The sequence below is a fragment of the Sceloporus undulatus genome, chromosome 1 (assembly GCF_019175285.1).
Source record: "Sceloporus undulatus isolate JIND9_A2432 ecotype Alabama chromosome 1, SceUnd_v1.1, whole genome shotgun sequence".
Classification (NCBI taxonomy): Eukaryota; Metazoa; Chordata; class Lepidosauria; order Squamata; family Phrynosomatidae; genus Sceloporus; species Sceloporus undulatus.
In genome coordinates this window covers 354,213,694-354,238,269 of record NC_056522.1, presented here as the reverse complement: position 1 = coordinate 354,238,269, position 24,576 = coordinate 354,213,694, and the positions used below count along the sequence as shown (strand labels likewise).

General features: G+C 40.3%; 1 protein-coding gene across 1 annotated transcript in view; it reads right to left on the bottom strand.

Annotated features, from left to right (window-relative positions):
* PPP4R4 (protein phosphatase 4 regulatory subunit 4) overlaps positions 1-24,576 on the bottom strand; it is a 158,858-nt gene that overhangs the window by 15,544 nt on the left and 118,738 nt on the right. The window contains 9 exon segments of the mRNA XM_042454785.1: positions 1,612-1,705; positions 3,144-3,224; positions 4,238-4,313; positions 5,627-5,701; positions 5,785-5,826; positions 8,837-8,981; positions 11,054-11,201; positions 18,180-18,285; positions 21,922-22,104. Coding sequence (XP_042310719.1) covers positions 1,612-1,705; positions 3,144-3,224; positions 4,238-4,313; positions 5,627-5,701; positions 5,785-5,826; positions 8,837-8,981; positions 11,054-11,201; positions 18,180-18,285; positions 21,922-22,104 — 950 coding nt within the window.

Sequence of the window (24,576 nt, the reverse complement as noted above, 5' to 3'; positions counted from 1 at the left end):
ATAATAATAATAATAATAATAATAATAATAATAATAATAATAATAATAATTTATTTCTATACCGCCCTTCTAGAAATCAGGGCGGTGTACAACAAGCAATCCATACAATCAAACATATTAAAATACATTAAAAACATTACAATAAAAACAAGCAAACTCATGCCAGCTCAACCAGCTGACGAAGGAGGGGAGAGAGAGTATGCTGGGGGGTAGAATCAGGGGTAGGCCCGCTCGAAAAGATATGTCTTAACCCCTTCTTAAATTGGGCCAGGGAGGTGGCCGAGCAGAGCTCGGCGGGCAGCAAGTTCCAGAGGTTGGGGGCCGAGGTGGTAAAGGCCCTCCTGGTGGTAGTAACTAATCTGACCTCTAGAACTCTTAATAATTGCGGCCCAGTTGATCTGAGTGTGCGGGGCGGATTGTATGGAGAGAGGCAGTCCTCCAAGTACCCTGGGCCCAAGCCATTTAGGGCTTTATAGGTAATAACCAACACCTTGTATTGCGCCCGGAAGCAAATATGCAGCCAATGAAGGTCTTTAAGCACAAGTGATGTGACTGGCCCTGGAAGTACCGGTGACCAGTCGTGCTGCCATATTCTGCACTAACTGCAGCTTCCGAGTATGGTACAAGGGTTGCCCCATGTAGAGCGCGTTTCCTCCTGCATGACACATTTAATTTTAGAATATTTTCAGTTATTCTACATTCTCACTCCAATGATATTCTCCATCCCCAAACCCCTGATAATGGAAAACAACTTGTATTATTTCTGCTCTTATTCTAAAGTTTGAGTCCCAGTGCACTACTGAAGTCGGATTATAAAGGATGATAAGGTCCAAGTCCCCTGCCCTCCTTTCCACTATTCCGTTTCCTTTGCACAAAGCTTGTCTAGTTGATTTGAAAGGGGAAGGCTGGCATTATGATCTCTATTATTCATTTATTTTAATTGTGAAGTTTTCTATCCTGTCTGAAGACCCTCAGAGCGACTTAAAACACAATGTACTATACAGAGCAATGAGAAAGGACAGAATAAATTAAAATGAAAAAGACCCAAAATACCACACTATAAAAAGTGAGGAGGGAGTAACCAGACTAACTTGAAGATACAATAGAACAAAGAGACCTTAGCTTGTGAAATGTCAGTATGTGAGGCCAATTGTACATCCTAAAAAAACCAATTCTAACCTTGATGCCAGCAGAGAGCACAGATCCAGCCAGCCTCTTACAGCCATGAGACATAGAGCACAGCCTTATGAAGGAATCCAAATTTTTGTCTAATGATGTGAATTGTATATTCCAAGGTGATGTCCTGCAATTTATGGCTGGAAGGATTTTTTAAAAATTTGCTGATGTTAAATATCCATAGCCATCTAAAGGTTTTTTTTCCTTTTAGGTAATATAATATTTGGCATGGTGTAGGGCTGGGTTGTTAGAATTCTCTTTAAGTCTTGTCTATATTTTACAAACTAGACAGGGCATTCAAGGAAAACAGGAAGGCAACCTTTTCCTATAAAAGCTTTCTTAAATGGTTTGATCTCTGTGGGTCTGTCTGGATGTCCTGTGAAATGGGTAGACAGACGTTTTTGTAGATACACAGAGAAAACAAGTATTACATACCTGGCACACTTGTCTATGTTGCTATATTTTGAGTGCAAGGCCTGACTACTGAAAGACTGGCTTCGAACCAATTTAGACTTTTTTACTTCTTTGCCTAAAACCAGAATGAAACATATTAAAAATAATAACAGAAACAAAATACACAAAGCAAGAAATATCTATTTTATAATGGCACTAACATCAGCACTTCGTTTTCTCCCCAGTATAATAAGTGTCTGAAATGGGACTGACGCCTGAATATTGTTGGTAATTCAAATGAGAGTAGATCCATGGAAGCGACTGTTGAATTGTGACTCAACACTTTTGCAAATCCCATGCCCATCTCATCTTTTTCAAAAATTAAGTTTGAAGGAGAAGTATTTTCTTTTTCCTTCTCTTTCTTTCCTTTTTCTTTTTCTCAAATTACTTCTATCATTTTGAAATAAATATTGGCAGGAAATTTTTATACTTATGGCATTATGTAATATAATGAAACAAAATAAAAACAATGATGAGGTCAAACCATCATATCATAATCAAATATTTAATAAGGAAGTGTCCTCTGAGTTGTAAAAAATGGTTCAACTGATCTACTCTGGATGGGACTAACAATAGGATATAGGCCATGGTCTATACCAGACTTGTAATTTTGTGGCCCTCCGGGTGATGTTGGATTGCAATTTCCAGGATTCCTTAGCATTGTCTATGCTGATCAAGACTGCTGGACCCTGCAGTCCAACATCATTTTGCAGGGCTTCATTATTCCCAACTTTAGTTTATACTTCTGATAACAGCAATGAGAGCAAAGTGTGAATAAACTAATGGTCTTGAGCATTAGGGTGAAACAACAGTTGGAATGGCAGACAGGAAAAAGGACAAGGAACTCTGACAATCTGTTTTCATTACTCCAGAGTTCCCATTATAATTGCATGGGATTCTTAGGAAACTGCATAAGCTGTGGTCACTGAAGAGGTGCTAATGACAATATAAGCATCAGTTACTAGAATTTGAAGGACTTTATATGAGTGCTATGGACTCAGTAGATCTATCTGCAACCAGTATACTGTATGACTTGGATACATAACTGTAGCACATCAGCTAGGAAGGGGGAAGTAAAGAGAATCAGGAAGCAGAAACTGCTGGTATGGTTTTCTGAAGATCAACAATAAATTGTTAAATTAGGGACAACCTGCTTGAATGTCAGACAAAGACGACAGGTGGATGGGGTTGCTGAGACCCATTGATTCCCAACCACCTGGTGGTTAATCATAGCTATAACAAAGCTGTGACTACAAGCACACATTCTCTGAGCAGCGTGGAGTTGTAAGGACATGCACCAGAACTGGGATATTATGGGTCTGCCCTATTGATCCCTTATTATTGAGTATTTCATCAAGTATCAAAGAGGAAAAATCTGAAATTAAAGTACCCCTGTGTTATCTCTCACAGGTACCATATGACTATCTGTCTTAATGTTTTTCTTCCTGTATTTTCTTATGTTCACTGAAGTATGGAAAGTGTTTTAAATGCACAGAAGAGGTTTTTTTTCTTACTTGATGAAGCACCTGAAGGATTTCCAGAAACAGACATTGACATAGTTTTGGCTAAAGTTGTTGCTGTTTTACTGTCTCTACCTAAACAAACAAAACAAAAAATAGTGATTTTTTTTAAGCAATTCACTCAGATTAAATGGAAAGCTAAAGACTGGACAAAACTGGTGATAATCCTGCTATTTTAAGTAAACATAACTATAGTGAAACTCAACAAAAATCAGTTAAGATAATATATTAACCTGGAATAAACCTTATCACTTCACTCATTAGTACTATGCATTTAACCACAGCAAAAAACTGATAAGCTTGACTAAAACAGTAGAAGAACAGAACACGATTTTATGTTTTTTATATTAGCTTTTTCTGCTTCACACTGGATTAGGTACCTCACATTACTTCTTCCAATCATATAGTTGATGCTTTAAAGCACTTAGCAAAGTTTGGTCTGGATTTATAGCTGAACTGTGGACTGGTTGTTGGCAGAACAGAAGTCATTGGCTATAGATTAGCACTGGCTCTCACCAAACCATAGTTTGAAGGTACCAGCTATATGTTGCCTCTTCACTACAATCTGAAACAAGGTTTCACACAAAATCATATATGTTACAAGTAAAGGAAGAGAGCTAGGATCTGACTGTATATAGTTGGTGCAAGTTCAAGGTCTTTCATTTACCACATCTCCCAGCAAACCAAATTACATGTCATTCTAAGAACAGGTACGCTTTCAGAGTTTCTAAAAGCCTTCTATTGTTATCTGATTTAGACGGCTGAACGTTTCACCTGACAAGCATTAAATTTGGCCCATTTACCAAGGAAGAAATTCCACTTCAATCACACAAGCTATTGTTTGGACCACTCCAGATGAAGTATTTCATAAGGTCAGGATATGAGTGTCTATAATGCTATGAAACATGTTTCTTGTAATAAATTAGTAGCAACTAAAAGATCGCACTGACGAAAATTTCAATTCTCACTGTTCCCTAATGCAATATTAATTAAATTTAGAAACAGTTCACCTCCACCCCAACATACTCCATTCCCCAGTAAAGGAATTTAAGGTTTTGGGAAAAAGAAACAAAAGAGAAAGGACTTACGCTTCTTTTCATACATTTTATCGCTCATACTGGTAGACCTGCTCTCATTTTGCTGTTTCTCTTTTTCTAATTGTTCCTGTTATGGAAATAATTTAATAAGAGTAGTAACATAAATCTGATGTTTAGATTTTGTTGGGTGCAGCTTGCTTTCATAAATCAATCTGTCTTAAGGGAGAAAGGACACAGGCCGAAATACCAACTCCCTGTCCCTTCATGGTATTCCAGTAGTACCAAAGAGGTGTCATTGCTTTTTGTATACAAAGCAGGACTTGGCAACTGTCACAGATCAGGCAACTTCACTACCCAGTTAAACGTACAGCCACACCAGCCTGCCACACCTCATAAAAAATGAATGCCAAAACTGTCCCTCAAAATGCCCCAAATGTTTCCCATATCCCCTAACTCAGGTAACTTTCTCCCCAGAGTCTAAAGTGCAGAGGATGGCAAAACTGTTTGTTGAGGGGTCCCCCCCCCAAAAAAAAAATTGGAACGGGAGGCTGAAGCTGCCAAAACTGGTTTTGAGAGGCACATTTTCCTCACTCCTAATATAAAGAAAAGTCTGAAAATGAAACATCAGCTTCCCCACTTACTGTATATCAGCCACCTGCTAACCAGTTGTTCTCCTTAATCAGGTGTTCCATTTGAAGGCAGCAAGCATTTCTACAGCCTTTTAAAAGCAACCTAAACGCACTCTCAAATGTTTGATCCAAACAAATATGGCAAAACATTTGGATTTTTTTTACCAAAAAATGTGTAACATGTAGATTGAAAATGTAAAATGAAAATTTGCTGTAGCCACAAAGAAGGCCTGCTTTGCAGGAGGGGGACAAAACCTCCTCTTGGTGTTGTGTGACAGCAGTAGATGAGGCTAAGAATTGGTGTTTGAATGGTGCAACAAACCTTGAGGAGTACCTATAGGACCTGTTGTATGAATTACTTAGATAACATTATCTGGAATGCTCAGAAAGCACTATATAAATGCATTATGAATGTATTATCACACACTTGTTTGGCCTTGTTCTTCCTGACAATAACTTAAAATATGTGTGCACAGGTCAAGCTATAGCTACTGAAAAAGAGGTATAGAACCTTTTTTTCCTCCTAATGTTTTTGACTACAACTCCCCAAATCCCTTCTCACTATCTGTGCTAGCTGGAATTTCTAGGAATTGAAGTGCAAATCTTTAGTACCAAAGGCTCCCCAATCCATACTTAAGGCCCCCTCCCCTCAGAAACACAGTGTTTATGACACAGTTCATCTCCCGTAGTATATATTTGGGAAATGTCTAAGGAATTTTGTTTTTTAACCCAATTTTATGGGTAAATAGTTATAATTTTAAACATTTGCTCACTAACCACTGAATCATTAAGTATACTGTAATAAACATACCATTTCTAAGAGAAGGTGTTCCTCTCTTTCCTTTTGCTGATCCAACAGATCATTTTCATAAAATCTCTTCTGAAACTGTTTGAAGGTGAAATTAAACAGTCAGGATTTATAGTGATGGTGTCAGTTTATTCTTTCCTGCCATCTTAAGAAATACTTACAGCATCCAAAGAAGTTTCCATTCTGTCCAGTTCTAACACCATCTATTTAAAAAAAAAGTTTATATTTAATGTTTTAATGATTTTTAAAAATCTAACTAAGTTTAGTCTCCTAATCAGTATGCAAATAGATCTTGTAGCACCTTTGAGACTCACTGAAAGAGAGAAACTGGTAGCATGAGATTTCAAAGACTTGTGTCTGCTTCCTCAGATACACGGAGTCCACTCCATGCCAATGGCATCACGAGGGGGGATCAGGGTGTGTGGACCCAGAAGAGGGGTGACACCGGGTCAAGCACACCCCCTGCCATGCGCCATTTTACTCATGAGTAAACTGGCACACAGCAGGGAGGAAGAGAGCCCAGAGCACCCACTCTCTTGCTGCATGCTGGTTTACTCATCAGTAAAATGGCACCCAGCAGGGAGGGAGAGTGCCCGAGGACCCCCTCCCTGCCGGGTACCAGTTTACCCATATGTAAGCCAGAGCCTGGCAGCAAGGTAAAGGGGAGTGCCTTTTTAGTCCTGCCCCTGGAAGCCCCACCCCACACCAGGTGACACCTCAGTCAGTAATGCCACTACTCCATAAATCTGAGGAAGTAGACTCAAATTTGCAAAAGCTCATGCTACCAGCTTCTTTCTTTCATTGAGTCTTGAAGGTGCTATAAGATCCTTTTGCATACTGATTTTGGACTGTGGTACCATAATAAAAATGTCTTTTCCAGTAAGTAAACCTAAATCATACTCAAACAAATAAGTGAAATATATTTTATTTTCCACCATGCAGACCAAATTCTAAGTAAGATCTTTGGTGTAATGAATGGCCAATGGATGATGATGTAGTCTTTCATTTGACAGATTTAAAGATTATTTAGACTGCTCCACATTATAAAACCCAATTCAGATTATCATAAAGCACACTGAAGTAAAGGGATCTTGTGTAGTGTTTGGAATGGGTTTCAGCACACAACAATTAGAAACACAGTGAAGACGCTCTACATGGGGCAACCCTTGTACCACACTCGGAAGCTACAATTGGTTCAGAACATGGCAGCAAGACTGGTTACTGGATCTTCCAGGGCCAGCCATATAACACCAGTATTAAAAGATCTACATTGGCTGCCTATTCGCTTCCGAGCCCAATACAAGGTGTTGGTTATTACCTATAAAGCCCTAAATGGCTTGGGCCCAGGGTACTTGGAGGACCGCCTCTCTCCATACAATCCGCCCTGCACACTCAGATCTGCCGGGAAGCAATTACTGAGAGTTCCAGATGCGAAATATGTTATAACAACGCAGAGGGCCTTTTCCACCTCGGCTCCTCAGCTCTGGAACTCGCTTCCCGGCGAGCTCCGCTCGGCCACCTCCCTTGACCAATTTAAAAAGGGGTTAAAAACCTTTTTATTCCAACAGGCTTTCCCCTAACTGTCCCCGATGCTGCCTCCCTTCCACCCCCCCCGGTTATTGTTGTTTTGTTATCTCAAGCTTGAGCTGGAACATTGTAATTTTTTAATCTGTGCCCTGTGTGATTTTTAACTGTAATTTCCTTGTTGGTTTTATTGTACTGTTGCATTTTATACTGTAAGCCGCCTTGATCTGCGGAAAGGCGGGATATAAATAAATATTTTATTATTTATTATTATTATTTTAGTTTGATGAGTGTTTCTAATTCTTGTGTGCTGAAACGTAGTCGGCCCTTCTTATACATGGATTTTTTACACACAGATTCAAGCATACACGGTTTGAAAATGTTCAAAAAAGTATAAATTTCAAATATCAAACCTTGATTTCCCATTTTTTATAAGGGACACCATTTTGTTATTTAATTATATTTAATGGGACTTGAGCATACACGGATTTTGTTATCCACAGGGGATCTTGGAACCAAACCCCAGCGTATAACAAGGGTCCGCTGTAATAAAATTTGGTCAGAAAAAACATTTTGAGCAGCCTGGATTGAGTTGGCTGTAACTGCAACATTCTCCACTGACACACATTTCATATTCTTACCCAGTCACTATGGAGGCACTTTATTAACACCAAGTCAGTCCACTATTACAAAATGTGGTTTACCTTTTCCTTGCTTTCCAAACAAAACAAAATTTAAAACATTCATTTCCATTCCTTTGTCATGAGTTAAGACACAATGGGCTGATTCAGGCATAATTAGAAAAAAAAATGTTTCCCAAATGAATAAGTCACAATGAGACTTTGGCTTTTGCATCTCCAACATCTTCACTCATGGGAGGACAGGCATTTGCTTCAACTCTTAAAACAAATCACCATTTCCTGTTATGTCTGAACTTGAAGAACTGTGTTTTATTTTAATTCAAACTAAATTTGGGGCGGGAACAGACCAGCAAGTTAAGCTACCATAAATTTACTTGGGAACACTGTGTTTAAACGGCACACGCTCCCAAGCTGCCTGGAAGCCACCTGGAAGCCATCCAGCCAATCACACGGGGACAGCTTCATGACACTCCAGCAGCTCAGCATTTACATGCCACACGCCACCAGAGCTTCATGAAGCCGACTTCCGGCCATAGCGCAATACCAGTTGCTCAAATTTACAATTCATGGAAACACTATAAGGTCAGAATGCACAGGGAAGCCAATGAAATCCATAAGCACCTGGACAACTTCAACAGTCCTGAAAAACGCCAAAATCAAGACCCAGCAAATGCAAATGAAAACCACCCTGGGTGAGATGTATTCCTAGCAGACAAAGGATCATTAATTACACCTTGCCATCCAACAACAGAACAATAAACAAATTAACATGTAAATCACTTCCTCTCAACCAACAATATATATATCCCACTCTCTTCCTGCCAGCAGTTTCTGAAGATGCCAGCCACAGCTGCTGGCAAAATGTCAGGAATAAACTCTTCTAGAACACAGCCTCATAGCCTGAAAAATCCACAAAAAACTACATTTCAATTTATTCACTTTCCCAAAGATCAAGAACAGGATTCCGGAAACCTATAACTTACATTATCATTAGTACTAATGAAATGAAAAAAAAAAGTGGATAAATGACAGAAGAAACCTGACATACTTTTTTTACAATGCTCAGGACATCTTTGTCTTTCTCCTCACATAACAGCTTTCTTACACACAGCTCTAGCTGCTGCAGTAAATGTTTATCTGTAGGAACCTTGAGGGTAGACTTCACTTTGGGCAACAAATAACAAAGCTTCATTCTATGGGAGAGAAAGTAAAATTATATGAAAACAGTGAAAATAACAGGCAACTCATTTAGAACAGCAACACTATATCAGCATTTTTTGTGTATAAAAACATTATTGATGTTTTTCAAGCAAATTCACCATTAACACTTCATAGTATAGATGTCTACACACCTATACTACGAAGCAAGTGTACTTCTCTTTAAATAAATTTTCACTTCAAATATACCTTTCCTGTTTGTATCTACTTTCCAGGTAAAATCCTTTCTAAACTCCTTTCTAGCTGCTACTTTAAAAGTCCTTTATTCCCTAGGGTATTGTCCTGTCTCACTGAACTGTACATTAGAGCCTCAAAGGCTAAGACCATGTCATTTCTGTATTTTCCCACAGTATGACAGATATTGTACAATAAAGAAATGTTTGGTAATAAATGATGTATGCTGCTGGAGAGCCACACTGTCCTGAGACTGAATATGAACCCAATACATCTGGGCAGCTGTTTAATGACCATTTGGTGTACAGTAGAAAGTGATAAAGAAACAGACAAGCTACCAATAGGAAGATTAATGTTTGTTAAAATAGGCAAGGTATTCAATACCTTTCTGAATATTTCAGGGTGACACAGTATTTGTCCACCTAAGGGTGAATACTTCCACCTCTTCAAACCAACTCCAATCAAATGAGGCATTCTGTTTTGTATATGTTCCAACTATGTTTTAATTTCTTTACTGTTAAATAGTTATTTGCTAGAAAGTCAACACTGAATTTACATAAAATCACACAAATATTAGAAGCTGATTTCAAAAGAGCTGTAAAGTAGAGGCTCGATACCTGCGGGCTTTCCATCCAAGGAGTTAAGCAGTGTGCACGTGGCCACACCGCCATTAGGGACAACAGGACTTCAGGACAACAAGGGCTTACCTGTTGTCCTTAATGTTGGCACAGTCATAAGCACAAATCACCACTAGGGACAACGGGACTTGAGGTCCTGCAGTTTTCAGTATCTGTGGGGTGGCAGCGGTGTCTGGAACAGATCCCTGTGGATACTGAGGTCCTACTGTATTCAGAACAGCCAGCTTCTCTGAGAATCAAGTTATTTCTCTGCATCAAACCACATCAGCTCTTCAGTATGCTGTATTTAGTGCATTAGAAAAAGAAATGCTAACACTAGGCTGTAGACAGTGATGGTTAAAAACTGAAAAAGGCCCTGGACAGACGGGCCTATAGGGCGCCCTCGTCATGTGTAGGCGTTGGCCAAGGGCACACCGCCCATACGTGCCTCACCCCAGCACATGACAAGGGCGTCAAAATGGCGGCGCCCTGTACACACGGGCGCCACCATTTTGACGCAACTGATGCTTAGTGTCCACACGTCGCGAGTGTGCCATTGGCACACTGCGGCATCACAAGGGCACCACAGAAAGAACCCACTTTTTGCAGGTTCTTTTTGCAGTGCGAGGAAGCCACGTGGTTTGTCTACTGCAGCTTCCTCACGTGGCAAAACAAGGCACTGGCAGACTACCCTTTTTGGGCAGTCTGTACCCCGCCTAAGAACACAAGAAGAGTCTTGTTTTATCAGACCAAAGGTTCACTTTATCCTGGATTCTGTTCCCACAGTGGCTCTCTAGGCTTGTCATTAACTGTGTTTCTAAATGCAGCACTTTACTTTTCTACAAAGAAATACATCACAGCCATTCTCTTATATTAGAAAAAAATGCAGGTATCTACTTAGGAACCTACTGAGCTAGGGATAAATCTACTCCTAATTTGAAAGGGTAACACTGGAGATATCAACTTGGAAGTATCCAAAGGATTAAGTCTGTTCATCTTTGTAAACTTCATAGTTACGCTAGGGTTTGACAAAAAGACGAAACTTTGGAATTAGTTATACAAAAACATCCACACCCACACATGTACAGCTGTATATGTGTTTATGCATATATGGTCTAGCATGTCAATATATAGGGATGATAATGCCAGTTATGCACATTTTAAAAACACGGAAAATGCTTCTAAACAGCCTGCATTACATAACGTCAACCATTTGAGCAACCACTCATATCATTTTTGCACAGCTTATACATTACCTCACATTTGCTACTGGATCATGTGTAAGTTCAAGCACTGGGAGAAAGAAGTATTCACAGAAAAATGATTTGGAAAAGAGTTCTATGATGAATTCACAGGTATCTAAAAAACGCAATCTGTTCCAGTAGCTTTTTCCTTGGCCCAGTTCTGGAAAACACATATTTAAAAGAAATGCATAATCACCAATGTAATTTAATTTGTAGTTTAATTTAATTTGCAGTGTATCTGTCTTGACTGGACAACTGACAGCCTGGGTGAGGATAGGGAGTGAATGAAAGAAGTCAAAATAGAACAGATTAGGCTGTCTTTGGCGGGATACAGACCGCCCAAAAAGGGTGGTCTCCTGCTGCCCTGGTTTGCTCCGTGAGGGAGCTGCAGCGGCCAAACAGTGCAGCTCCGTCGCAGAAAAAGAACCCGCAAAAAGCAGGTTCTTCTTGCAGTGCGCTTGTCACAAGCGCGGTGGGATGTGCAAACACTAGGCGTCCGTCACGTCAAAATGGTGGTGCCCATGTAGACAGGGCGCCGCCATTTTTCGCTCCCAGTATGTACTAGGGTTAGCCTAGTACGTATTAGGGTTAGGGAGCGTGTGAATGGTGCGCACTCCCTAACCCTACTTCTGCCGCTGCCATGCTACAAAATGGAGGTCTGTATCCCACCTTTGTCAGTCTGAATAGATTAAGAATGCTGTGACAGTTGTGCTGCTCCTGATATCTGGTAAACTGCCCAGTCATGCCATTAAAGACAGATTTTTTGTGGTAAGAAAAAGATGGTACTGGTAAAACAAGTATCTAGACTAATGATAGAGTAGCCATATGTCCCATTGTGAGTGTAAAATGTGTTTAGTATTAGCACGTTTAGATGTTGCTAATATATAGCACTGATCAAGAATTTTAATTCCTTGAATGCTTATGTGTTTGCAGATGCAGGTTTAAAGATGCATAATGCCTCAATAGATGAGACTGTAGTCTTTGTTGGATAGATGGTTATAGATGGTTATGGATATGATAGAAGAGACAGAATACTATACATACAAAAGCCTTCATAAAATTTGAAAGAACCTGGCAACAGACAGACAGACAGTTATACTGTTTAAGAAAGCAATATTTCCTATTAACTACAGTATTAAAAAGATTGTTCAAGAAATTAAGAAAGATAAAGATTCAGCCCTCATGTAAGTATACTATCCTAATGGGCACATGATGTAACATAATGATTGTACGATACCTTACATGCTATGTACAATCAGCCCTCCTCATACGTGGGCTTGCCTTCCGCGGCTTTGAGCTTACACGGCAGGCAAGTCCAGGCAGAAGTAATGGGGTGCGTACCCACGCCACCACGAACACACACCCCATTATTTTCTATGGGGCTTGAGTATATGGTATTTTCCCCATACACTGGGGGGGGGGGGCAGAATGGATCCCCTGTGTATGTGTAGGACAGACTGTAATTAGATCAAAGCGAAGTCATCTAACAGGTCTCTCTAAGGAACCTATTCATTCTTCATATAAATATACTAAAATTCCACGATTTAAGAATGAGTAAGTGGAATGTTGATGTTAACTCTGCCTGTTTGGTTTTAACCATCATCAACTGGGCACTCAGATGGTCAGAAGGTGGCAATGGAGCTCCAGACAGAATCCAAATTAACTGACAAGTGGCAAGGCTCCCAATCCCTTAGTCTAAAAAAAAAAAGGGGGGGGCAATATTCTTGTTTCACACTACTGGAGTGGGATGTGGTTTTGATTTTTAGCTGGCACCCTACCTAGCTAGCCACTTTTGTAACAGAGAAAAGTACATGTTGTATTACTGGAGTTTTCTTTTCTCTTTGGGGGTTAAAGGAATATGAGAGAAAAGGCCAGCAGAACATATGACCCTGCATTATTATTATTATTTATATTTCCCACTTCTCCCAAGGATCGAAGCGGGATTACATCATTTAAAAATACAATACAATACAATACAAATATGAACTATAAAATACTAACACTGAATTAAACATTCCTATTAGTTCCTTAAAATACAAGCAACTATAATCCTATAAACATCATCGAGAGTGGAGCATTAGTTATGATTTTATATAGAATCAGGCGGATATGCCCGGCAGAAGAGATCCGTCTTAAGTGCCTTCTTGAAGGCATCCATGGTGGTAATAAGATGGATCTCTTCCGGTAGACTATTCCAAAATGTGGCGGCTGCGGTTGTGAATTCTCTATAGGAAGTCAATATTAATCTCGTGTTATAATGTTCCAATAGATTATTCCCAGATGTTCTGAGTGTGCGGGGAGGATTATGTAGGGAGAGGTGTTTCCTCAAGTAACTCGGGCCCAAGCCATGTAAGGCTTTAAAGGTAATAACCAACACCTTTTACTGTGCCCGGAAGCTAATTGGCAGCCAGTGAAGAGATTTTAACACTGGTGCTATATGGTCAAACGTAGATGTATTGATGAACAATCTGGCTGCCGTATTTTGAACCAATTGAAGCTTCCAAACTTGGTACAAGAGTAGCCCCAAGTAGAGCGCATTATAGAAATCTAGATGAGAGATTACCAGTGCATGTACCACTGCTTCAAGGTCCTTTTGGTCCAGGTAGGGATGCAGCTGGCATATCAAGCGAAGTTGGTACCAAGCACTCCTGGCCATCGCATCTACAAATGTAGATGTAGAGATGGCTCCAGGAGTACTCCCAAACTGTGAACTTCATCCTTTAGGGGAAGTGTGACCCCGTCCAGGACTGGTTGGCAAATTTCCGTCCCTAGACCTGAGGTACCTATCGCTAATACCTCCATTTTCTCTGGATTCAACTTGAGTTTGTTTTCCCTCATCCAGCTCATTACCACCCCAAGACAGGCATCCAAAGGAGAGGTGGCATCCTTAGTAACTGCAGCAGTCAGAAACATAGAGAAATAGATTTGGATTCCATCAGCGTACTGATATCACTGCGCTCCATGTCTCCTGATGATTTCTGCATACTCAGCAGTACCAGTGCCTGAACTAGCTGTTTACAGTTGTGAGCAGAGACCTGTGGTGAAACTTGAAAGGACCATCTGATTTTCATCTGTGGCTACCAGATGGTGCTAACGATATCCAACAGTTGGAGATCAGTGGTACCATTTGGTCACGATGGTCATAAACAAGGTGTCCAGCACTGATGGAGAAGTGGCTACAGAATCCCACAATGGAAACCTTTGTGGCCAATTGATGAAGCATGAAATTAATTAAATGTTTATTATTACTTTTACTTAAGTTCTGTTTCTTTGTTGAGGATATAGTAGGGAAGGCAGGAAGCAAAAACACTTCATATGTCGCACTGAGGCCTCTTCGGTCTCCTCTCCCTGAACTTCACCCCACTCATACCATCTCTACAGCATTTTAAAGGGACACAGGCAAACATCACAGACTGTTTTGCCAAAAGATGTTTGGGGAGCAGTGGTGTCACCCCTCTTAGAGTGTCACCTGGTGCACCCTGCACCCCTCTAATGACACCCCTCACAGGAAGAACACATGCTGGAGTGACTTATGATTGAAGGCAAAGTATAAATATGCTAAATAAACAAATAAAAGCTAAATGAGGATGGACATAAAAGAACAAGCAATTCTTCTCCCTCTTTGAAAATCATCTCTGTTACAGAAATAAGCAACAAGCTTATTATGTTAACAAACCTGATCGCTACATTTTAAGCATGAGTCTTCTAAGCATACTTCAGTCCACAGCCAGGCATGTGAGCATAATCAACTGTAAAGGTTCAATTATTTTGCCTGGAGCCATGCCAAAGGGAGTATTTTTTTCATCAATAACCAAGTCCAAGCAGGTGGTACATAATCCTGACATGGGATAACCCTCCCTCCCCAGTTTGTACCTTGGACCACAGGTAATAATAATAATAATAATAATAATAATAATAATAATAATAATATATTTTATTTCTTTCCCTCTCCTTTCCTCAAGGAGGGGTACAGTATATTAAAATAAAAACATAATTAAAAAGAAAACACATAAAACAAATTAAAAAGTCATGTTTTAAAACTGGGTAGGCCTGCCGGAAGATAAGTGTCTTTAATGTTGTTTTAAATGCCTTCAGCTGTCATATCTCTTCCGACAGGTCATTCCACAGTCTGGGAACAGCAGATGAAAAGGTTTTACTACACATGAACTACACAAGGGGAATAAATTGTGAAAGACTGTCTGCTTTATTATAGAGCTGCACAATAAAAAGTTAATTTCTTTGTCATCTATCTTTCTACCTATGTCCTTGAGTGTGAGAAAGCTGTGTAAACTACAGTACACTCACAAAGACAAATTCAACTTCCACAATTTATGGATTAATATCTATCTTAGCTTGGAACCACAGAGATGAGGTTACTACTTTTGTGCTGTAGATTTTGTGATGTTTTAATTATTTTTATTTTATCAATAAAACAAAATAAAACAACACTCAGTCTTTTTTAAAAGAAAAGAAGCCATTCAAGCAGTGAGGACACATCACTATTACTCTGGCCTGTTACAGACTGCCAAAATAAAGCTGCTTCGGGTCTCTTTGGAGGTATGCTGTTTAAATTATGCATGCACCCTAAGAATCCGGAAGCTGCACCAAAGCTGCACTCCAGTGCTTAGGAATGGAGCGTGGCTTTGGCGCGACTTCCAGACTCTTAGGACCCATGCATCATTTAAATAGCATACCACCAAAGAGACCCGAAGCAGCTTTATTTTGGCAGTCTGTAACAGGCCTCTGTTTAGAACTATATCCTTTCAGGGGAGAAGAAGGATGTTCAGCTGCAGCATTCTTCTACCCTGATTGGGCCAGAACATACAAGGCAGATCTTTGCTTCCAGAACTCCACAGTGGGTGCTTAAATGTTGTAGCCAATGCTGTACAACTATTCTTCCCGCATTCAGCTTTGTCTAGTCTTATGGTAGTGCCATACTTAGTCTGAGTGTACTGTTTGGTACAGAGTGTACTGTGTATTATATTGGTGACTGGAAAGGAAGCAGGACAAATCAAACTGTTTTCCCTCTGTACTTATACAGGGAAAGAATGCACCCAACAAATTGTACACAATGAAGATGGCAACACAAAGTAAGAAAATAAGCACAACAGCAATAGTACAGATAAAGCGATTCTACTTCAGCTGTTAAACTGAGAGAGAGAATTGTGTAAGCTTGAGAAGGAAGACTGAGAAGCAGACATAACTAAGAGGTAAAATGATTGTCAAAGAAAAAAGAATCCATAGTGGCTACGTATTTTAAAAAGTTAACTCTTAGTTGCCAAGAGTTATGAAAGGGTACCAATGGTTTGACTATTGGACGACAGAGCTATTTATAAATTTTTGGATGGTTTTACTAACAAACAACAGGAGCTACCAAGATGTATGTATTTTTTTAGCTCATGTATTAGATGGCTTAAAGAACAAAGATATAATTTGACCATTTCTGTTTACTGCCAGATGACAAGTCCATGAAGGTGCTGTGCTCAGGGACTGGTCTAATCTAATGCATGTTGCTCATATATATTTCGACTGTTAGAGTTCTAGGTGGCAGGAGCTGAAAAGACTAATTCCTTTTCAATAATTTCAGTATGAAACTATACATTGTTCACGATTAGATTACAGGAACGAGAAATATACACAATTTAATATTAGATGACAGGGGCTGCAAAAGTATACCTTTGCCTATCTTCCTTCCTCTCTCCCCCTCCAAGGCTTCTGTCCTGGACTTGGCTTTGGGACAGTTTGGAGGCAGAGGCTGGAGCCCCGTTGGCCAAAGAGAGCTGGAGCTTGGGTCTCCCCCCGGCCCAACACTTATTATGAAATCTCCAGGCTCTGAGACCAAAGCCACCAGCTGACCCAAGCCACTTCCAAACCACCCCTGAAGGCAAGCCTGGGAGGGGAGGGGAGGGGAGGACTTCAGTGCATTCGTCTCCAATGGCAGCGCAGCTGTGTGCACATGCCACCATTGGGGACAACACGGGCTTGCCACCGCAGGTGCTCAGATCTGTGGATGACAAGTCTGCAGATACTGAGGTAAGTATGCAAGTGACATACTTACATGTATGAGAATAAACTATTTTTTTGTTTTTGTGAAAGACAGTGATACAACATTACAGGACCACTTTAGACCCCAAGTGCACATGCCGTGACTCTGAAGAGCTTGTTGCTGTTTGCCATAGAGTCAACATTGACTTACAGCAACTCTATGAATGGGAGACCTCCAAGTCACCCTGTCATTGCAAACTCAGGGCTGTGATTTATATGACTGAGTCTATCCACCACTTTTCCTACTGACTTCTATCTTACCAAGCATAATGGTCTTTTCTAGTGAGTCATGTCTTATGGTATGTCCAAAGTAGGACAGTCTCAATTTAGTCATTTTGGTTTCTAGGGAGAGTTCAGCCATGATTTGCTCTAGGACCCATTTATTTGTCTTTTTACCAATCCACAGTATCTGCAGAACTCTTCTCCAGCACCACATTTCAAGTGAGTTGATTTTCTTGCTATCAGCTTTCTTCGTTGCGTCAGCCATGCGCACCTAAAAGCACCTGTTTTTTCTGGGTTCTTTTTGGTGTGGAGGGACGCTGCATGGTTTGGCTGCTGTGGAGTCCCTCGGGAGCAAAAATGGGCGGCTCCAACCCACCCTTTTGAGGCAATCAGTCGAGCCCCTCAATCAGGGAAGTCATGATCTGAGCAGAGCAGTGGGGGATATGGGATTTGGGAGATATGTGTGAGATGTCTCACACACAGGGTTGCCATGAGTCAAGTTCGACTAGAGAGCAATTAACAACAACAACAAAAACAGTTCTTGAAAGCTACCATAATTATGTAACAGAGAATTTTTGCCTAAAATACTGCATCTCAGTGCTGGATAGATCTATTGTAAATTTCCTACATAGCAGTCACTTTGCTGATAATTCTATAGCATTGGGGCAGTGTAATATTTTCTCCCTCACTAGTGCACATTTGGTTCCGTAAATATCTTCTGCTTGTTCAGCTATACAGATTACTAGTTCAGAGTAGATGGTATAGCTACACGGTGCTTTGCTAGCATGAAAAGCCTGGTACCCTACAATTCCCCTCTATTTCGTTAAAATTCCATTGTTGTCATTAGAACACAGAGAAAATCAGGACTCACGTTCAATCAGTTTCTGGATAACTTCATGTCTCTGTTCTTGCTTGCGATTATAACGTAAGTAGACACACAGAGTTCGAGCAGCTGCTTTTTGGACGGGTAAGACATTCTTCATGGAAAAGGAAAATAATAAATTTAATTTTATAACACCGTCTACAGGTATTCAATGTTACATGTTGTTAAATGGAAAAAATGAATTGCAGATATTAGCTGACAGTGTAGAAAAAGACAGTGAGCACAGCATTGATAGCCCAACTTCAGAAAGATTAAAATATGACTTTGTATGGAATCTGTCCCACTGACTCTCACTTCACAAGTAAATCAGAAGAATAATCTTTAAAATGTGAAGCACAAGCATGGGACAGCAGGTAAATTCTCAAAGTTACTCACAGCTTATCTATTTCTTTCTACAATTTGCTTCATTTCTCTTATTTTACTCATAAGACATATGCTTAAGTTCTCAAAATATGACATTTTTCCTATGGAAAGAGAATCGGGGGGGGGGGGGGCTAGGTTGGTGGGAGTTTTAATTTTGCACATTAATGAATCAGTCAGGAAGTGGAGAGATAAAAGCAGTGGTATTTATGAGCAAAGGCTGATCTTCCCCACTCACTGAAGTGAAAGAGGCAAACTGTGCAGTAATGCAAACCCTGTGTTTCCAATTTTCATTCTCTGCAGAAATTAACACAATAAAACATATGCCTTTGATGTCATGATCCTAAACCTATCCATCATGGACATTAAACGCACACATGTCTCAATTTTAAATGAGCAGATTGAGAATAGAGTTGTTAATATTTCAGAAGCTTAAAACATAGGTGTGTGTGTGTTTCAAGACATTATTAGAACTTACAGTACCTTTCACATTTCTTGAAAGAACTGAAGTTCTTCTAAACTTTTATTTTTCAAAACTTATTATATACTATTTCAATGATAGAATAGATTTAGGTCTAATGAGAAACATGAGAAAAGACAATAATGCTTCATAAGGTAGAACACAGTAGGAAATGAGGCCTGTTGCATTACATGTGGAAAGACGCAATCAAAGATAGCACACCCTGAGTTTGCAAACCTCAGCAGGGTTGTTAATAACAAAATTTAATCTTTCAAGTGTTTATTTTAATTTCTTCATTCCAGATTGCCTATGTGAAGGAAATGAATTTCCAATTAAATAAAACAGATTATGTGCAAAATTCTGTGTGTATTTAGTCATTTTGGTTTCTACGGAGAGTTCTATATTTTTCTAGAGAGGGGGGAAAAGTTCTTTCATCATATTTTCAAAGAGGTCCTTGACCCACAAAAAGATCAAGAAAACTGATTTAGGGGCTGTACAGACAGCCCGTTTCAGCCAGATCGGGGCCGCAGCAACCGCATGCCGCGGCCCCAATCTGGCCTTTTCAGGGCACAAAAAGGAGCTGCAAAAAGCAGCTCTTTTTGTGCCCTGCAAATAGCGCAATAGCCGCATTGCCACAGCTTGGTAGTGCTCCTTTGGGGTTATGTTGTATGTACGCAGTGCCGGAGGAACGCCGTGATGCCACACAGTACGGCGTGTAGCATCACATCACCCTGGGGATAGGGCAGGGGTGTGCGTCGTAGAAACGCTACGCCCCGACTCTCCCCCCAAGCCAGCCCAAATTGCCAGTCTGAACAATCCCATAGAGAATTTAATTATTATTTATTATTATTTATGATATTTATACCCCGTCCTTCAGCCCTAATGGCTATCAGAGCGGCTTACAATTATTATTTTTAATTGGATGATTCCCTGCCCTCAGGCTTACAATCTAAAAGACACGACACAAAAGGAGAAGGGAATGGTGGTGGGAAAGGGGATGAAGTCTAGTGGTTCTTCTCTTCTTCTGAGGCCTGGACCAAGGCAGATGGCCTGGAGGGAGGGCTCTTCTCCTTCAGGCTAGCCCTGATGGAGCTGGGCCTGCCTGGTCACTCCCTCACAGGCCAGAAGATGGCAGTTATGGAGATAGGAGTCTCTTTCTTCAGGCTAGCCCTGTTGGAGCTGGGCCTGCCTGGTCATTCCCTTGCAGGCCAGAGGATGACAGTTATGGAGGGAGGAGTCTCTTCCTTCAGGCTAGCCCTGATGGAGCTGGTCCTGCCTGGTCAACTCCCTCGCAGGCCAAAAGATGGCAGTTATGGAGGGAAGAGTCTCTACCTTTAGGCTAGCCCTGATGGAACTGGGCCTGCCTGGTCACTCCCTTGCAGGCCAGAGGATGGCAGTTATGGAGGGAGGAATCTCTTCCTTCAGGCTAGCCCTGATGGAGCTGAGCCTGCCTGGTCAACTCCCTTGCAGGCTGAAAGATGGTAGTTATGGAGGGAGGAGTCTCTTCCTTCAGGCTAGCCCTGATGGAGCTGGGCCTGCCTGGTCACTCCCTTAATAGCACCAGTTATTATTGAGCTCCAAAGTATATATACTGAAATTTACATAAAATTGTAACAGTATCTTCACATCAGTGGTAGTTGCCTTTAGCACTCATGGAAGATTCTAAATTGTTTTTAGATATAACCTCATATCAGTATTACAGTGATTTAGCTTGGATGACAAGTGTGTGGATAACTTAAGCGTAGACCTGGCTGTTCTAGATAGGGCCAAAGCTGGTGAACAAATCTAATTTTTTTTAAAAAAAAGCATGCTTGGCTACTACTACCATACAGAAGCAAGCAGACTGCAGACCTGATTAATGAAGAAGAAAACAACCCTATCCAAGCTCAGTTCTATACCACTGCTTGAAATAGCTAACCCCAAAATCTCAAACCACAGTACAGCTATCTTGCCTACATTACATTTCAATGTGCACTCCCTTATCTTTTAACTGTTACCAGAACTGAAACAAAATAGACACCCCTGAAGAAGTGGGCTATGGTCAAGATTGTATACCACCAACAGTGTAGTTATCTGGAAGGAGGAAGAGAAGACAGCTGGAAAAGAGATTTTTTTAAAAAAAAATAACAAGTAGCTTGGAGGAAAAGAAGAAAGAAGAGGAGACAGCATCTGGCCATACCACATATGTCTGGAATGTCTGGCTTCAAGCAATCATCAGAGTCAAAGAATTATGGCAGGAGTGGCTTGGAAAACCATGTGTAGAAAGAGTGCAAACTACTTGCATAATGGATGACTGCAGAAATAATTTTTACATATAGGATCTTGGCCTAATTTAACTTGGATCCCATCATAACTTGATAAGAACCATTATACTAACCAAGAACCATTAAACATAATTTAATGGTAAATTTACAGTGCTATATAAATAAAGGTTAATAATAATAATAATAATAATAATAATAATTGGCCTTTGTCCACTGGTTCCAATACCAGTTCAGATACAAGTAACTGAAATAATAAAATCTTTGAGCAGTAACACTTTGAATCACAGATAACAGCACACATACTTTAATGTTCCTGTACACAAATATTGCTTGTTCCAAGAAAACTACTGACTAGTACTAGCTGAGTACTAGTTTTGGGGAAATTGTGGGGCATAAATCAAGAGGAGGATCAGTAGAAGCCAGAATCCTCTGTGCGGGGATTTACTTTTACCTGGTACAGAAGATCATTAAATCATAAGAATTTTGCAGATGAAAACAGTCAGCCCAGACATAGGCTTGCTATTTCAGTGGTGAGTAGTCTAGCAATAATCAAATACAGAAGAAGGCAGAGATTGCACAACAACTCATGGTACCTAAGAAATAAATAAAAAACGGGGGGGGGGGGGGGGTGTCACAAGGAACTCACATTTGTCATAATGATTGTCAGCATTCTGTGCAAAAAGCGATAATAAATTTGATCACTTGAGATGACGTGAGGCAAGCAGGCATATTTCTGTAGTAACTTCTCATGAGTCCTCCATTTTAAAGAGGTTGCTGCCCTCTGTTCTGCTCTTGTTAGTGCTGGAATCAACTCTGGAAAATTTAACAACTGAAGAAAAAAGAGAAAGAAATGCTAATTATATACTAGTTAAGAAAGTTATTTTAAGATTACCTTCTAGGGTACAGCCCTCACAAGGTGGTATACACAGCTAAAATAAAATACAGTAAGATTTATTAATCACCATGATACAAAAATTATAAGACAGAAGCTTAGAGCCATGAGCTGTACCATGAATGCTTCCAGAATATAAAGTAAAATGATTTAAGAGTCTCAGCAAACTATCAGCATAAAAAACACTGATTAGAGAAAGACAGTCTGGAATAATAAGTTTGAAGGTCTGGACTATAGGGCCATGAGGCATCAGAATCATTCATGATATCAAAAGCATTACGAGATCTAGTAGAACTCACAGAGTTGCATTCCTACCAACCACTCTCTGGCATACATCACTGAGACTATTTCAATCCCCAAACCAGTTTGAAAGAGATCTAAATAGCCAACTGAAAGTCCACCTTCACCAGCACCTTCTCCCCCAAAAAATAAAGCAGGAGGGAGTTCTTATGTGGTCATTGATATTACATTTTCAAACTCATTCTGGCATAATAACCATGAAGTTCAGAAGACATGGGGTAGGCCTCAAACATCCAAAGCAGCTTATCGACATCCTTACATTGTACTTCCCTTAAAAGATGACTAGAAATGGTGAGCAAACTGCATCCATCTCTGACAGCACAAGCTATAGTGCTCTGTGAAAATGTGCAGTATTATCTGCCAATTGCAAACCAAACTGCTCACAGAAGGCTTTTGATGGTCCCGTCATCTGATTCCCTGGGCAAATAAGACTTTCCACCATTCAATACAGCTCTATCAGCTGACATTGTGAGGCTGTGATGGTGCTGAAGAAGTCAGATTCCTTCATTTCAATCTTCATTAAACTAAGCCCTAAATTGGGTACTTTTCGCTGTATAGTCAGATTCAAAGAGAGTCTTTAATATTTTATAGTCTAACCATCAACCTAAATATTTTATTCCCATCATCTCCCCAGAATACCAAGAAACTGATATGGTTAAAGACATTAAGGAAAAATCCTAACTATGGCCCAAGCCATTCCAGACAGAGATCAGGACATCAACAGAACTGACAGCTATGACAGCAGCAAAAGCCCTCCCTTTAGAAAGCCCTTTGGATGCATCAGCCTGTGGAAAGGAGTCACAGAGCCCTTTGTTCATGGGAAAACTAGTTAGTCCAAAGCACCAATTTTACCAGATAATGATATGCCCACTACAATGAAGTCACTGCTGACTTCCATACTTATTTCAATTCTACCTATATCACCAGATGTAGAGAGTGAGTGGTGCAATGGGCAATATGAATTATTATTTGAGATACCATATATACTCAACTATAAGTCGACCTTATGTAAAAGTTGAAGGCAGGTTTGGGGGCCAAAATTATGGATTTTGCCATGACCCATGGAGAAGTCGAGGGTAAAACTTGGAGGCTCCTTCAGTGTATGTATGTGTGTACAGCAAGAGAGACTCTAATTGAGGCTCTTGTTTCAACATTGGTTTCAGCCAGCCATTGCTGGTGGGAGAGGGTCTCTGTTTGTTTATTTAAAAACAATTAATCTCTCAGGACTCTTTCTGCTTGGTGCAAGAGAAAAAGAAACTGTCTTCCACAGCATGGGGAAATCTGAAAAAGCTGCTATCACATTATCATACTGACCTGTAACTAAGTCGATCTGGGATTTTGGGATCAATTTTTGGGCAGAATTTTTTAGACTTATAGACAAGTATATAAGGAAAGGTCATAGTCCTTAAAACAGCAATGAAATTCAAAGTCATTCTAGATATAGTTTTCTTTGGGTTTTTTGGATTGTGTGGCCACATTCTGGAAGAATTTATTGCCTATGGCTGGCATCTTCAGAGGGTGGTGGTATGGAAGTGTGAGGAGTATATATACCTGTGGGATCTTTGTTTGGAAGGAAGTGATTTTATATATTAATGGTGGAGTTTGTGTGTGGCATTGTGTTGAATAGCACAGACTGGAGGTGTGTTGTGTGGGGGATATGCGAAGAGGGTTTGTGTATTTAATTGGTAATCCATTATCTGCGGGGAAACCTCTTGAGTCTGGGTAGTATTCATTTGCTTGTCTTGAGTCTTGATTTTGGTGTTTTTCAAGACTGGTAGCCAAACCTTGTTTACTTTCAGCATTTCTTCTTTTCTGTTGAAACTGACCAGGTGTATATACTCCTCACACTTCCATACCACCACCCTCTGAAGATGCCAGCCACAGTTGCAGGTGTAACATCAGGAATACATTTTTCCAGAAAGTGGCCACACAGCCTGAAAAACCCACAGAAAACTATGGATGCTGGCTATGAAAGCCTTCAAATTCACCATTCTAGACAAGTTGTCAGTGGTGCAGATGCAGAACTCTGAGTATCTTCAGGCTTGGGTTTCTCAACACGACCTCAAGACTACCTTAACTTGTGCAATGAGACTAGACAGAACACAACAC